Source organism: Triturus cristatus, chromosome 10 (assembly GCF_964204655.1).
Source record: "Triturus cristatus chromosome 10, aTriCri1.1, whole genome shotgun sequence".
In the NCBI taxonomy this organism is placed as follows: domain Eukaryota; kingdom Metazoa; phylum Chordata; class Amphibia; order Caudata; family Salamandridae; genus Triturus; species Triturus cristatus.
This window is the reverse complement of record NC_140593.1, coordinates 538766849-538779671: the sequence shown is the minus strand read 5'-3', so window position 1 is coordinate 538779671 and position 12823 is coordinate 538766849. Positions and strand designations below refer to the sequence as shown.

Here is a 12823-nt window from a genome sequence, read left to right as displayed (position 1 = left end):
TTGAGGCCCGTAGAGCTGGGTATTCCTACCCAGTACCATAACCTCAGTCTTGTCATCATTTAATTTCAGGGAGTTAGTGTTTATCCAGGTGGAGACAAGACTGAGGGAGAAACAGAGATCCTCAGAGTTGACTTCCAGCCCAGACAACTAAGAAAAAGATGATCTAGGTGTATGAAAACTGTCTGAGCCCACAACTTTCTACCAGGTCCGCCAGCAGGCGGACGTAGATGTTGAACAGCGTGAGGCTAAGGGCGGATCCCTGCAGGACTACCCAGGTAAGTGAGTGCGAGCTAGACACTATATTTGAGAAGAAGACCTGAAAAGTGCGGTCCATCAGAAAGGAGGATAGCCACGCAAGCGTTGTACCTGGGAGGCCCAGTTGGATAGGTCTTTCAACAAGAATGACATGGTACACAGTCTCGAAGGCCGCACTGAGATCTAATAGAATCAGTGTGGCTGTGCCACCCATATCCAAGAGCAGTCTAAGATGTTCCATGATTCCTAGAAGGGCAGAGTCAGTACTGTGCCCAGCTATGAAGCCTTATCGGGAGGGGTGGAAGGCATACTGGGTCTCCACAAATCAGGTCAGTTGGGCATTTACATATTTTTCCAAAATCTTAGAAAGGGTAGGAAGCATAGAAATGGACCTAAAATTGGACCAGTTGTCAGAGTCCAAGTGGGGTTTCTTTATCAAGGGGAGACCAATAGCATGCTTCCATGCCTTGGGTAGATGACCCTCACGTACAAGGAGTATAAAAGTGCTACCACTAACTGAAAGAGGTGCGGGCTCAGTAAGCTCAATTTGGCCAGGGGTAGAGGGTCTAACAGTAAGCCCGATTTGATTGACTGTAATAAGTCCAGAAGATGATGATAATCCAAGGGAAGCAAAGACTTCAGTCTTGCGGGCGCCGGAGGAGTCGCATCTCTGGTGGGTGAGAAGGTAGAATTAGCTCTTGAACTGTTGCTCCTGGACTAGGCACGGTCACCTTCTTAATAAAAAAAAAGTCAGCAAGCTCCTCGCATTGCGCTTGTGACAATGAGCGAGGAGGGGCGGTATTACCAGGATCAGAATCACTTTAAAAAGGGGTTTGGGGCAATTTTGTGCTTGAGAGGTTTTTTCTGAATAGAACGCAGCACGAGCATTCCTGCAGAGCACGTGGTGCTGACTTAGGGCTATTTTGTGTTTCAGTTTTGAGTTTGCCTCATATAGCTTTCTCCAAGCCCTTTCTAATTGCTGCAGAGTTTCTTTTCTGCCTGTCAAGATTAGTTATTCCAAGGGGCAGGGCATGTTGCCTGGATGGAGATTTCGGTTTGGTTGGAAGAGTTACGTCTAGAGAGTCTCGGAGTCAGTTATTGATCATAGGTTGATCTAGTTCAGCCTTTTGTGCTAGCAGAGGTAGGGTATTCAGCAGGCACGTGCTGAGCGCAGCGGTGTCAAGCTTAACCCACTTTATGGCCATAACTATGGGCCCAGCTGCAGCCGGAGTAGGAGAGAAATGAAAAGGTATAGAAAAGGGTATTGCAAAGTGGTCGAACCAGAGTACTGGAATGGGAGAATCCGTGGTCCATTTCAGACTCCCGTTGGCACAACTGCCACTGGAAAGTCCTAACAATGACAAGCATTTTTAAAGATGTGTAACCCCTAAAATGTACTCTTTCCAGCAATGTCATAACAGGTGGTGACTCAGTACTACATCAGCGCCCATTTAAAAAGAGTGAGACCTATTGGGCCTTTAACTGGTTTCAAATTCAATACAGTTCTACGTCCCGTTAAAAAGTAGGTCTACGTAGGTTTCTCCCCATGGTTTGAATGTCCCTTGTGCATGAAGCAGGGCTAAAGTACAGCTTACCCCAGATTTCAGTTTCAGTGATTGGTTCTCAAGCTACAATCTCACCACAACACAGGTCTTGGCCCACAGGCCAACTTCCAGCATCTGCAAGGACCCGCAGCATGTGCCACACTTCATTTCGATTCTAGAAGGAGATGTCTCAGGTGGAGGCTCACCTCTAATCCGAGGGAGGCATGCAGCAGAAGAACAATGGCATCTGCCACCTGTCATCACGGGTTAAATAGAACGTGAAACTGGAACAAGTGGGTCAGTGGCTACCACTTTTATACATGTTAACTAGACAGGGGACATGGATTCTCGGCATGCACTTTCAGAACCGGTTTGGGTTGGTTTACAGCCTTTGTGAAGAGTGTAGGTCTTTACAGCAGGTTCGTCTCCAGCCTGAAGTACCCACAACAGTGGTACAAAGAGATGGAAGCTTTCTGCACCTAGCTCATCAAAAGCCATACGGACAGTGATTAGGAAAAAAATCAAAAGGCTGGCCTCACCTTAAGGACCCTTCTCATCCTGAATAACAGAGACTGCAGTCCCACCATTCACCACCATGATGCAGTCCCCACCATTCACCACCATGACCTACCAAATAGAAGTGCTACCGGACGGATAATCAGCAGCCTCTCTCAGCAAAACACCTAATTGAATATCTAAATGAGCTCTGTTCCCTCCTTCACGACTTCAGTGTCTAGAGCACCTCCCTCTAACTTCTCAAATGCCAGCAGAACACTTCCACTTTCTAGGAAAACAACCTTGCCACCGTTGTTAGCATAGAGATAAGCCAGGGGCTTCCCAAATGAACAAGCAGGCCTCCATTACTCTGGCTCACTCATACACATATTGGGGTATATGTATCAAAAAAGAGTTTTGCGATTCTCAAATTGCGATTGTTAGCGATTCGCAATTTGAGAATCGCAAAATGCAATGTATGTAGAATATGCAAAAAAAATCTGTGAATCTTACATATTCCTTAAATGCGACTCGTAAATTGCGAATTGTAATTAAGGAATACCTTCCTATTCATTCCTATGGGCCTAGAGGCCCATAGGAATGAATGGGAAGACATTTGCAATTATCAAATAGGTAATCGCAATTTGCAAATGCAGTTTCAAGGGTGCAAGGGTGCCAAAAAGGACACCCTGTTGCACCCCTGAAATATGCATGTGTGCACATGTTGTGCACATACATGCCCTAAGGGCATGTATGTGCGCCATATGGCACTTTGAGAAAAGCAAACAAGTGCTTTTTTCTAGAAAATCGCAAATTACCATCAACTTGAAGTTGGTGGTAATTTGCGATTCCTTAAAGCCAAATAGCAAATTTCTGGTGCTTCCAGAATTGCATTTAAGGAATCGCAATTTGCAATTCTTTAATTGCATTCGAAAAATAGAGAATCGCACATTTTGCGATTCTCTATTTTTCGGTGGCCTTTTGGGATAATGCATCCCAAAAGGCTTTTTCCCATTCGCAAACTGGCAGATTCTGAGAATCGGCCCGTTCGCAAATGGGAAAAAGGCTTGATACATATGGCCCATTGTATGCACGACACAGGCTACATACATTCACACACACATTATATGCTTTTTGAATGTTAGTGCAAGGATCTCAATTACCGTGTTGAGGAAGAACTTTACATGAATGACAGTAGGTCTCCACTCAAGTGACACAGATAAAAAGATCAGGCAATAAATACTTATTAAACAAAAAACACTGTATCGTCTACCACCACCCTACATACTAACTAAACCAACGACACGGATGGTAGTTCACCATCAATCAAATGAAGGAAAGCTTGGTGCAACCCTCCAGGTCACAGTCACTCATGTCAAGGTGACAGGCACCAGAATACCATATACTCGTAGTCAGGCACTCAAGTCAGGGGAACATGACTGTACACCATACAAGGGACATTCCTGTCCCAAGAGAAGCCTTCCCATAACGCAATGAATTTCAAAGACCTCTAACCTTTGTTGCCAGGCTCCTCCTCAAACAAGAAACATCAGATCACATCTTGCCCATGCTATCACTATTCTAATGATTTCCTGTAACACAAAAACTTACATTTGAATCTCTCACCAGGACTCATATAGTAAAGGTCCACCAGGTCTCATAAAGGAAAAGTCCCACATATCTTACTAACCGGTCTCTTCCTTACCATCTGACCAGCCACCAGAAGTCACCTTCCCAGCAGTCTGTTACCGCTACAGACTAGGTGCAAATTGTATGGGGAAGGTCTCTACACTTTCAACGCTTAACTCTTTCGGAAAAATACCTGAAGACCCACATTTCCCATCAAGCATTCGAGTTTAAAGCAATTTAAGCAGATTGACTGTCTCCGTCTTTCGTTATTTTTTCCTTTTATCATGAGCATTTTAAAGGTTGCTTTGGTTGGACTAGCGCCCTACAAATATAACAATTCGAAATCAAGAAGAGCAAGGGATTTTGTGATGTCAAAGGCAGTCATATATTATACCTTGCTTACCCTGGACAGTTTTTGAATCAGCTATAAAAAATATATATATAACAAAAACACCAATCCCTGCGGTATTTTTAATGTTTAGCATAACATGTGACTGTTTATAGTACCGGCAATTTGCTAACACATGTAAAATACTCATGCAGTCAAATGACCTTACCTACAAAACTTTGATTTTTTGTCTCCCATAACGGGGCCGCTCGCACACCATTTGCTACCAAGGCGAAGAAAGCTTTCTTTACCTGAAAGAATATTTAGCATACTTAAAAATACATTTCAAGATTGTATAAAGCGTTTTAAAACAAATACACAGTTGACAAGGAACAGGTAATAGCTACTTAGTAGAAAATGTTAGCACCTTTCATATTCAAAGCATGACACACTGAAAATCAAGATTCGGAGATGTAATTTAGAATGCTTCAAACGAAAACACAGCATGAGTTGACACACTGAACAGCACCTTTTTACAACAGTACTGATTAACGCTGGTGTAAATTTACATTTCAAACACATTGAAATTGATGGAAAATAAGGCTATTGACAATGAAAATACAAAAAAATGGATAGAAGGATGCGGGTGGCACAACCAAAGGAGTCTATCACTGAACCCGCAGAAGAAGCAGACAAGGCAACTAGGAAAGCAAAACAAGCGTTCATGGAGAGTTTAGGACTCAGAAATGCTCAATCTAAAACAATCTGACACCTACTCAAGGGCCTTACATTCTAACTCCAATTGTGGAAACACAACAGATAGGATCCAACGACTCAATACAGACCCAGAAGCAGTAATACCCGTGTGAGCAGTGTAGAAGGAAAAGAAGTTCCAGTTCAGCAAGCTGAAGAGTTCTACCCAGATAAATAGCAGCCCAGCAGACATCAAGGGATGAAGATATGTTTCTTCTGGGTAGATATCATTGTTAAGGAGTGTGGTTGTGCTGTCTGTATGCAGAAACCTTCATTCCATATATGTGCTTAACTTCAGTGACGGAGATGGCCTTCTTGGAGAAATGTTTCCTGCCCATTCTCTCGCAAGAATGCACCTTGAAGGCAGTCTTTAAACTCCTGTTCTCCTGTGGCTGGCATTGCACAACATGAGATTCTCCTCCCTCATATCACTGGCATGCTGGAAGCTAGAGGAAGTAGGATGTATGGTGGCTGGGGTGACGCTACAGGGATTCTGCTTCAGAGATTATGTTTTTGACAATTTTTAAAGATAGCATTACACACTAAAATATTGTGAGGAAAGTGAATGACAAAATGACTAGTTTAAAATTAAGAAATAACTACATGAAAATAAAAAACATTAAAATTACCAAACTGCCTATGCCCATGAAGTGGCCCAAGTGCAAAAAATCGTTATTTAACTCTTAGCAGCATGATCTTCCCCGTACAAAAAGAAAGAACATGTTCTTGCTCATTTCGACACAAATGTTAAGAGTTTATAATCAAATGAAAAAGAAACCAGAACTGAGGAAGAGACTGATATGTTTAAGGCCGACCTGGACAACTATTTTATTAATGCAAACAAGATTTAATTTCTACCATAGCATGGCGCTATGGAAATCATCAATAACATTATGTTTCAGCTTTAAAAGTATTAGCCATCAATTGCTGATTTGTAAATTTGCATGATGAATTAATAGAGGATCAAATCATCATGCATACTAATAAAAACCACATACAAGATAGACTTTGGGTTACTGGGGACTCCTACCTCAAGGACGTTATGGCAACTATACAGAAAGTAGAACTGTTGGGTAGAAGGACCAAACTGGAAGAAAGAAGCCAGTAGCGATGTAGCTGTCAACACACACAGAAATACAAAAGCAGAAATAGAGCATTAGGGATCCATCCCTTCATTGTTATAGATGTTGGAGTAGGGAACATTTAGCATACTGTATAATTTGTCTTGCCATGATTCAACACTGTCCCAATTGTGGCACTGTTGGGCATTTATTTCAAGGTCTGCATGAAGAAAAGCAGGTATATTATATTAGGATTAACTAGGTTACTAAAGATAAAGTAGGCAACAAAGATGTCACCAGTACGTCTTCAGAAAGTGAGGGTCTTGAAGAAACTAAATGCGCACCAAGCATAGGAGCTTATATTCTTAGTATGTCCATAATTTACCATAGCAATCTAGTGTGGTTAGCTCATTAGAGGTTATGGGTTTGTTGGGTCCGCTCTATTTCTGTTTGGTCTGTTTTGTTTCATTTACTAGAAGTGGAAGGTTTGTTATGTTGGTTACGATTAAGTGCCAGATTTATAGAGTGAAGTCAGCTACCTCAGGAAATAAGTGTCCTAGTGCTAGTAGAAGGAAGAGGAGCAGGGGAACTAGATAGAGCTTGTTATCAAATTGGTTTGAGGCGGTTTCCTGAAGTCTTTTAGATTGCTTGGGCACATAGAAATGGGGGTAAGGAGTTCCAGGCTTTGGCAGTAACCGCCTCTAAGGAATGACCTTCTTGTCTTGCTTTCTAGTAGTTAGGGACTCTTACCAGACACTCATGCTGGGATCTAAAAGTATAATATGGCTGATACCAAGAGAACAGCGAGGTCATAGGTGTTCTGCCTACAGTTGTAGATTGTTTTACGACACAAGCACAAAGATTTAAAGAGGCATCATTTGATCAAGGGGAAAGAGTACAGTTTAGTAAATTGATTGGAAATTGACAACAATTTCTTTAAACCCAAGACCAGCTTTGCCGCCACATTCTGGAGCTAGAGCACTCAGTGTACAGGGTATTTAGATAATCACACAGAGTTAGAGTAGTCAATCCTGGACAAGGCAAGAGCTTGTATCAGGTCTTTCCTTGCAGGTGAAGGACAAAAAATAAGTATTTTGCTGATGCCACTGATGACTGTTCTGCGTTTCATGTTTTTCCTTGAAACTAGTCAGAATTTAGATTCAAACCTTACAGTCAGTTGTAGTGATTTGGGATACGACTCTCAAAACCAGCTTGCCAAAACTAAATTTTTAATTAAAAAGAAAAAAGTGGTAAAGAAAAAAAACAGGGCATATTAGTCTTCTTTTATATTTTCTTTTATTAAGGTCTGACACGACCAAGAAGGAAAGAGTAGAAGACAGGAATCGAAGAAGATGCTCACAAGAAAAAGAGGTGTTGGCGATGGAAAAGGGAGTATGGGAAAGTTTGCATCAAAGCAATGGAAGACAAGAGCCTCACTGGCAACAGAGGGAGGGTGGGCGAGATGGGAGAGCAGAAAAAAAAAAAAAGAACTTGGAGGAAACTGGGATTCGGACCCTTCACCAAAAAGAACATTCACCAGGTTGGTTTAATCTACCTCATTTAGGTACTTCAAGCTGAACAATTTGTGGGGACTGGTTTGCTGAAAATGGGTTTTCAGAATTGGTATCAAAAATTAGATTTTTGTTGAAATCACAAAACTCTATCTTCAACCTATGACCCGTCCCCAAACCCCTTTCCCTACATTGCACCAGGCAACTGTAGGTCATAAAAACATGGGAAAGGATTGAATTGAATTGAATTGAATTGAAAAGGTTCTTATATAGCGCATGGCTACTCGGAAGCATCCCAGCGCTCCACAAAGGTAACCCAGGGATAATGGAAAGCCCATTTAGCTACTCTAGAAAAAGACTCTACTTTCTCGGAAAGAGCCATGTTTTTAGCTTCTTCCGGAACACAAGTAGACTGGACTCCTGGCGAAAAGACAGAGGAAGAGAATTCCACAGTTTGGAGACATTTAATGAAAAGAGACGGCCACCAGAACGGGATCTGTTGATCTGAGGGATCACTGCAAGATTCTGATCGTTGGAGCGAAGATTTAGAGAAGACTTGTAGGGCATTACCATGTTTTCTAGAATGGGAGGGCCTTTACCATGGAAAATTTTATGTGCCATACACAGTGACTTAAAATGTACCCGTTCTTTCACCGGGAGCCAGTGGAGAGTTTTTAATGTGGCTCTGGCTGATGTGCGATGGCTGGTGCCCGTTAGAAGCCTTGCCGCCGAGTTCTGGACGACCTGAAGTTGTTTAGTCGCGGAGGCCGGGGCTCCTAAATAGATGGCATTCCCATAATCTATCCTAGATAAAATCAATGATTGTATTAAAAATTTTCTATCTTTTTCCGGCAATTGAGGGAGGATTTTACGCATGGATTTCAGAAGCCCAAAGCAGATAGCAGCTGTTTTTCTAGCCTGAGTTCTAAACGCTAGTTCTGCGTCAAGCCAAAACCCAAGGCTTTTGATTTCCGATTTAGGGATGGGGCCAGGACCCATACAGGAAGGCCAGAGAATCGCGTTATCAAATCTAGCCTGTCGTCCCAACAACAGCAACTCTGTCTTTACACCGTTCAGTCTGAGATGGGACTGATCCATCCAGCTTGCAACGGCTTCTAGACAGTTACACAGTTTCAACGAAGAATGTGCAATCTGATTCAGGGAAAACACCAACTGGGTGTCGTCGGCGTAACTCACCAACTGAACGCCAAAAGGAGCCACTTTCTCCGCCAAGGCAGCCATATACACATTGAATAGTGTGGGGCTAAGGGAAGATCCCTGTGGCACCCCACACTGCAACGGAACCGGGCAGGAGCAATGATTATCCTCAAAGACCCTAAAGAATCTGTCCCCAAGGAAGGATTCCAGCCACTTGAGAGCACTTACCCGTCATTCCCATGTTACTGAGACGGGAGATAAGAATATGATGGTTGACCGTATCGAAGGCGGCGCTGAGGTCCAGGAGGATAATGGCCGCGCTGCCACCTGCGTCCAGAATCCTCCTGGCCTCCTCCACCACCCTCAACAGGGCTGTTTACGTTCCCTGTCCTTTCCTAAACCCAGTTTGAGATGGATGGAGCAAATTATGTGATTCCAGAAAAGAGGCTAATTGTATGTTGACAAACTTCTCAGTCAATTTACTGATCCCCGGTAACAGGGAAATGGGGCGATAGTTGGAAAAATCCCCTGGGTCCAAGCTGGGCTTCTTCAACAAGGCCCTGACCATTGATACCTTCCACTCTCTAGGCACCACAGCTGACTCCATTGAAGTATTGACCACGTTCACCATAGATTTACTAATGGTAGGCAAAGCTGCGTTTAAGATATTCATCGGGGCAGGATCGAGCGGAGAACCACTCTTTATGGCATTCAATAAAGGGGGCAAGAGATCCTCCTTAAGAGGAGAGAAAGAGGAGAGCCTAGGATGACCCAATTGATCCTGGGTGGAAGATGAAGATTGAAGGTCAGTTAGAGATATTGGAGGAAGTGTATCGATGATCTTTTGGATTTTAGTGCTGAAAAAGGTCGCCAGTTCTTCACATCGACTACCTGATTCAGGCGGCGGATCAGGTACTTTCATCAGAGACTTTACTATTCTAAATATCTCCCTGGGGGCATTAGCGGAGGAATCAATTTTACTAGCGAAAAAAACAGATTTAGTGTTGATCAGAGCGGTCCTATATTTCTTTAGAGCCGCTCTGTATCTCCTTTTCTTTTCACCACTAAACTCCTTTCGCCATTGCCTTTCTTCCCTTTTACACTCTTGTTTAAGAGCTCTTAGCTCCGAATTAAACCAGGGATGTTTGGTGTGGCCTTTCTTTAGTGTTGTCGTTTTTTTTGGCAGCAGGCTATCCAAGGACCGTTCTATCCACTGGTTAAAATCCTTATTGGCTCTATCCACGTCCGAATGGGCTGAGGGTTCGGTCTTCTTCAAGATGTTTGCCCATTTAGAGAGCTCAAGCTTGGACCAATGCCTAGCCAGCCCTCTATGAGGGATTGGAGTTGGGCTAGGCCGAGGCACCTTCCAACTAAAAGGAACTACCATGTGATCTGACCAGGGAACCGGGACAGGGACATCAATGGTGAGGCCGGGAATATTAGAAAAAATGGGGTCCAGGAGGTTGCCCTTCGAATGAGTGGGATGTTGTACCCTTTGGCTTAGATCATAACTCCCCAGATCTTTTATTACTTCTGAGGCAGCAAAATACGACGATTTATTAAAATGGAGATTAAAATCCCCCAGCACCATGAAATTAGAAACAGTACTGGCTACATCCATAGCTGTTTCAACCAATTTTTCCTGGAATTGCCCCAAGGAACCCGGAGGGCGATAGATCAAAAATCCTGAAAAGGAGGTAGCTGGAGAGATTGAGATGGCAAAATGTACACTTTCACTATCCGAAATTGAAAGGTCGAATAGACGACACGCTATATGATCCTTATAAATGATGGCGATCCCTCCCCCCACCTTTGCGGCTCTGTCCTTATGCTGAATCAAATACCCAGAGGGCAATGACTGGACAATATCAGGGTCCGAATTAGGTCCCAACCAAGTTTCCGTAAGAAACAATATATCCAGAGCCTTATCATGAAGTAAGAGGGAGATTTCGACAGCATGCTTTGGCAGTGAGCGACAGTTCACTAATTCCATTTTCAGGTCAGCTTCGAATGGACTTCTATTCTCATCACTCTCTGTCACGCCAAAAGAGCAATAATTACACGTAGATTGACCACGGGCTAAATCTAAAGAGTGGCAACAAACAGAGGATAAGACACCCTTTAATGATAAAAGACACTGGCGAGAATAGATAAGAGGCAACTTGCATACTGGGGCAGAGGGTCCAGGCCCGAACGGGCGTAAACGGGCTTACCTCCGGCGCTCATACGGCGCTCCCGCTGCGCTCGACCGCTGCGCGTATCCATGTGCTGTTTAAATAGACTACAGTCCTGGACGCTGGAACGCTAGAGCGCTGACTAAAATGGCGCTCAAAACGGCACTTCCTTCCCCCCAAGATGGCGGCAATGTCACACTCTACCGGCCAAGGACCCGCTCTAAAAGCGGTGAGTACAACAATTATAGTGCAAGAATGCGCAATTGGGGAAACAACTCTAAGCACACGATGCCACAGGTTAAAAGCAGGGCAAAATGCAAATGAAAACCAACAGAAATAGAAAAACGAGGAAATGATTTTAAAATACACCACAGCAAAAGCTATGCTACGGCAGCGCGCACAGGTAACGGACAGCGCTTCCAGCACCCGGGGGTACCTTGTTCAGGGTGTGGTGGCACTTCAGATTAGCAGACCAGCACCATATTATGCTCAATAATCATATGCACCTCATTTTTCCTGAATATCTCACACATGTATTTGTCCTGAATTATTTAGTCCCTGGTCAGCCTTTCTCATTCTCTAGACAACCTCACCCGCACCGATACTGAAAGCTGTTCAGTGACAGAAGACCTGATCAAGGAAGACACAGGTTAAAGTCCTGATTCCCCTCTAGCCCCCGACCCCATTGAACCACCTTAGCAGCAGAGAAGATTAGTAGTAAGCACCAGCCCTGCTCATTACATAACAATCACAGTGAGGGATCCGGGGGGCTTCTCTTGCAGTTATGGCTGCTCACCACATTATTGGCCCCTTCTTCTCTTCTCAGCCTAATCAGATGAGCAACATTTGAAGAACAGCTCCTAGAGAAAGATCCACCCTTCGTTCCTGGATGACACTCATAATGAAGGTGAGCACCTGCTCTACGCTGTGCATTCCTGTAAAAGAATGTGTGAACAGAGGTATGAGTAGGTCTTTTCACTAAGCCTGCAACCTCCTCATCGGTCAGAGACCAAAGTCATGACCTTTTACCAATAGCAGGAATCTAAATGAGTGTTGTTGTACTATATATGAAATACCCATTATACATTACAAATACATTTGGTGGTGGTGGACGAACCAATACAAAAAGTTGCACAAAAACAATTTTCAATTTTGATCGGTTGTTTGTTCCATTAAAGTTGTGTGGACTGGGGATGGAGTGGAGTTTTAGAGCGGGGTGCAAAATGTGACTTAACCATTCTTACTCCCTTAGAGAGTTTTCTGGAGACAAACAGTAAAAAAAACTCTTGGCGGGTGCCAGGTTAAATTTGCTCTTCCATGTTTGATGTTCAATATTTTTTTCGCTGTCTTAGTAAAGTAACTATAGGTATCAGAAGGACATAGCACAAGTCAACAGGCTTCTCAATTTAGATAAATGGATGCAGAATCCCATTGGTTCTCCTTAGGTCAGCATATTGCCCTTTTAACCATTTTGTGATATGGCAAACTTTTCACCTAAGAAAAATCACACTGTTCCATGTATGGAACATGTGAATGATTCTCGAACATGTCCACATGCTTTAACTTATTAACAACACTAACACGGATTATCAAATTACTGCTCAATTACCTATTCACTTAACTCTGACTCAGTGGTTCAAGGTTCATCATGAAACACTACTAGACTGACTAAAAGAAACTGGCATTGATAAAAACATTATCGATTGGATCTTCTCCTACTTTATGAACATATCAAGCTTTCTTTCTGAACCTTGACTCACCTCTACCCATTTAGCATCAAGACAAGTGTACTACAAGGGATAATCATCTCTCACTCCTTTTCAATGATTACATCAGTCTACTTCAAGAACTCTTCACATCTTTTCACCTTGCATGCAAGAACTATGCAGATCATACCCAGATAATTGTTAAATAA

The 12823-nt window shown here is 43.1% G+C and overlaps 1 protein-coding gene across 3 annotated transcripts in view; it reads right to left on the bottom strand.

Moving 5' to 3' along the window:
* PRKAG2 (protein kinase AMP-activated non-catalytic subunit gamma 2) overlaps window positions 1-12823 on the bottom strand; it is a 679831-nt gene that overhangs the window by 121315 nt on the left and 545693 nt on the right. For all 3 annotated transcript variants that reach the window (XM_085632017.1, XM_085632015.1, XM_085632016.1), the window contains exon 5: window positions 4481-4562. In XM_085632017.1, coding sequence (XP_085488143.1) covers window positions 4481-4562 — 82 coding nt within the window. The remainder of the gene's footprint in view (window positions 1-4480; window positions 4563-12823) is intronic.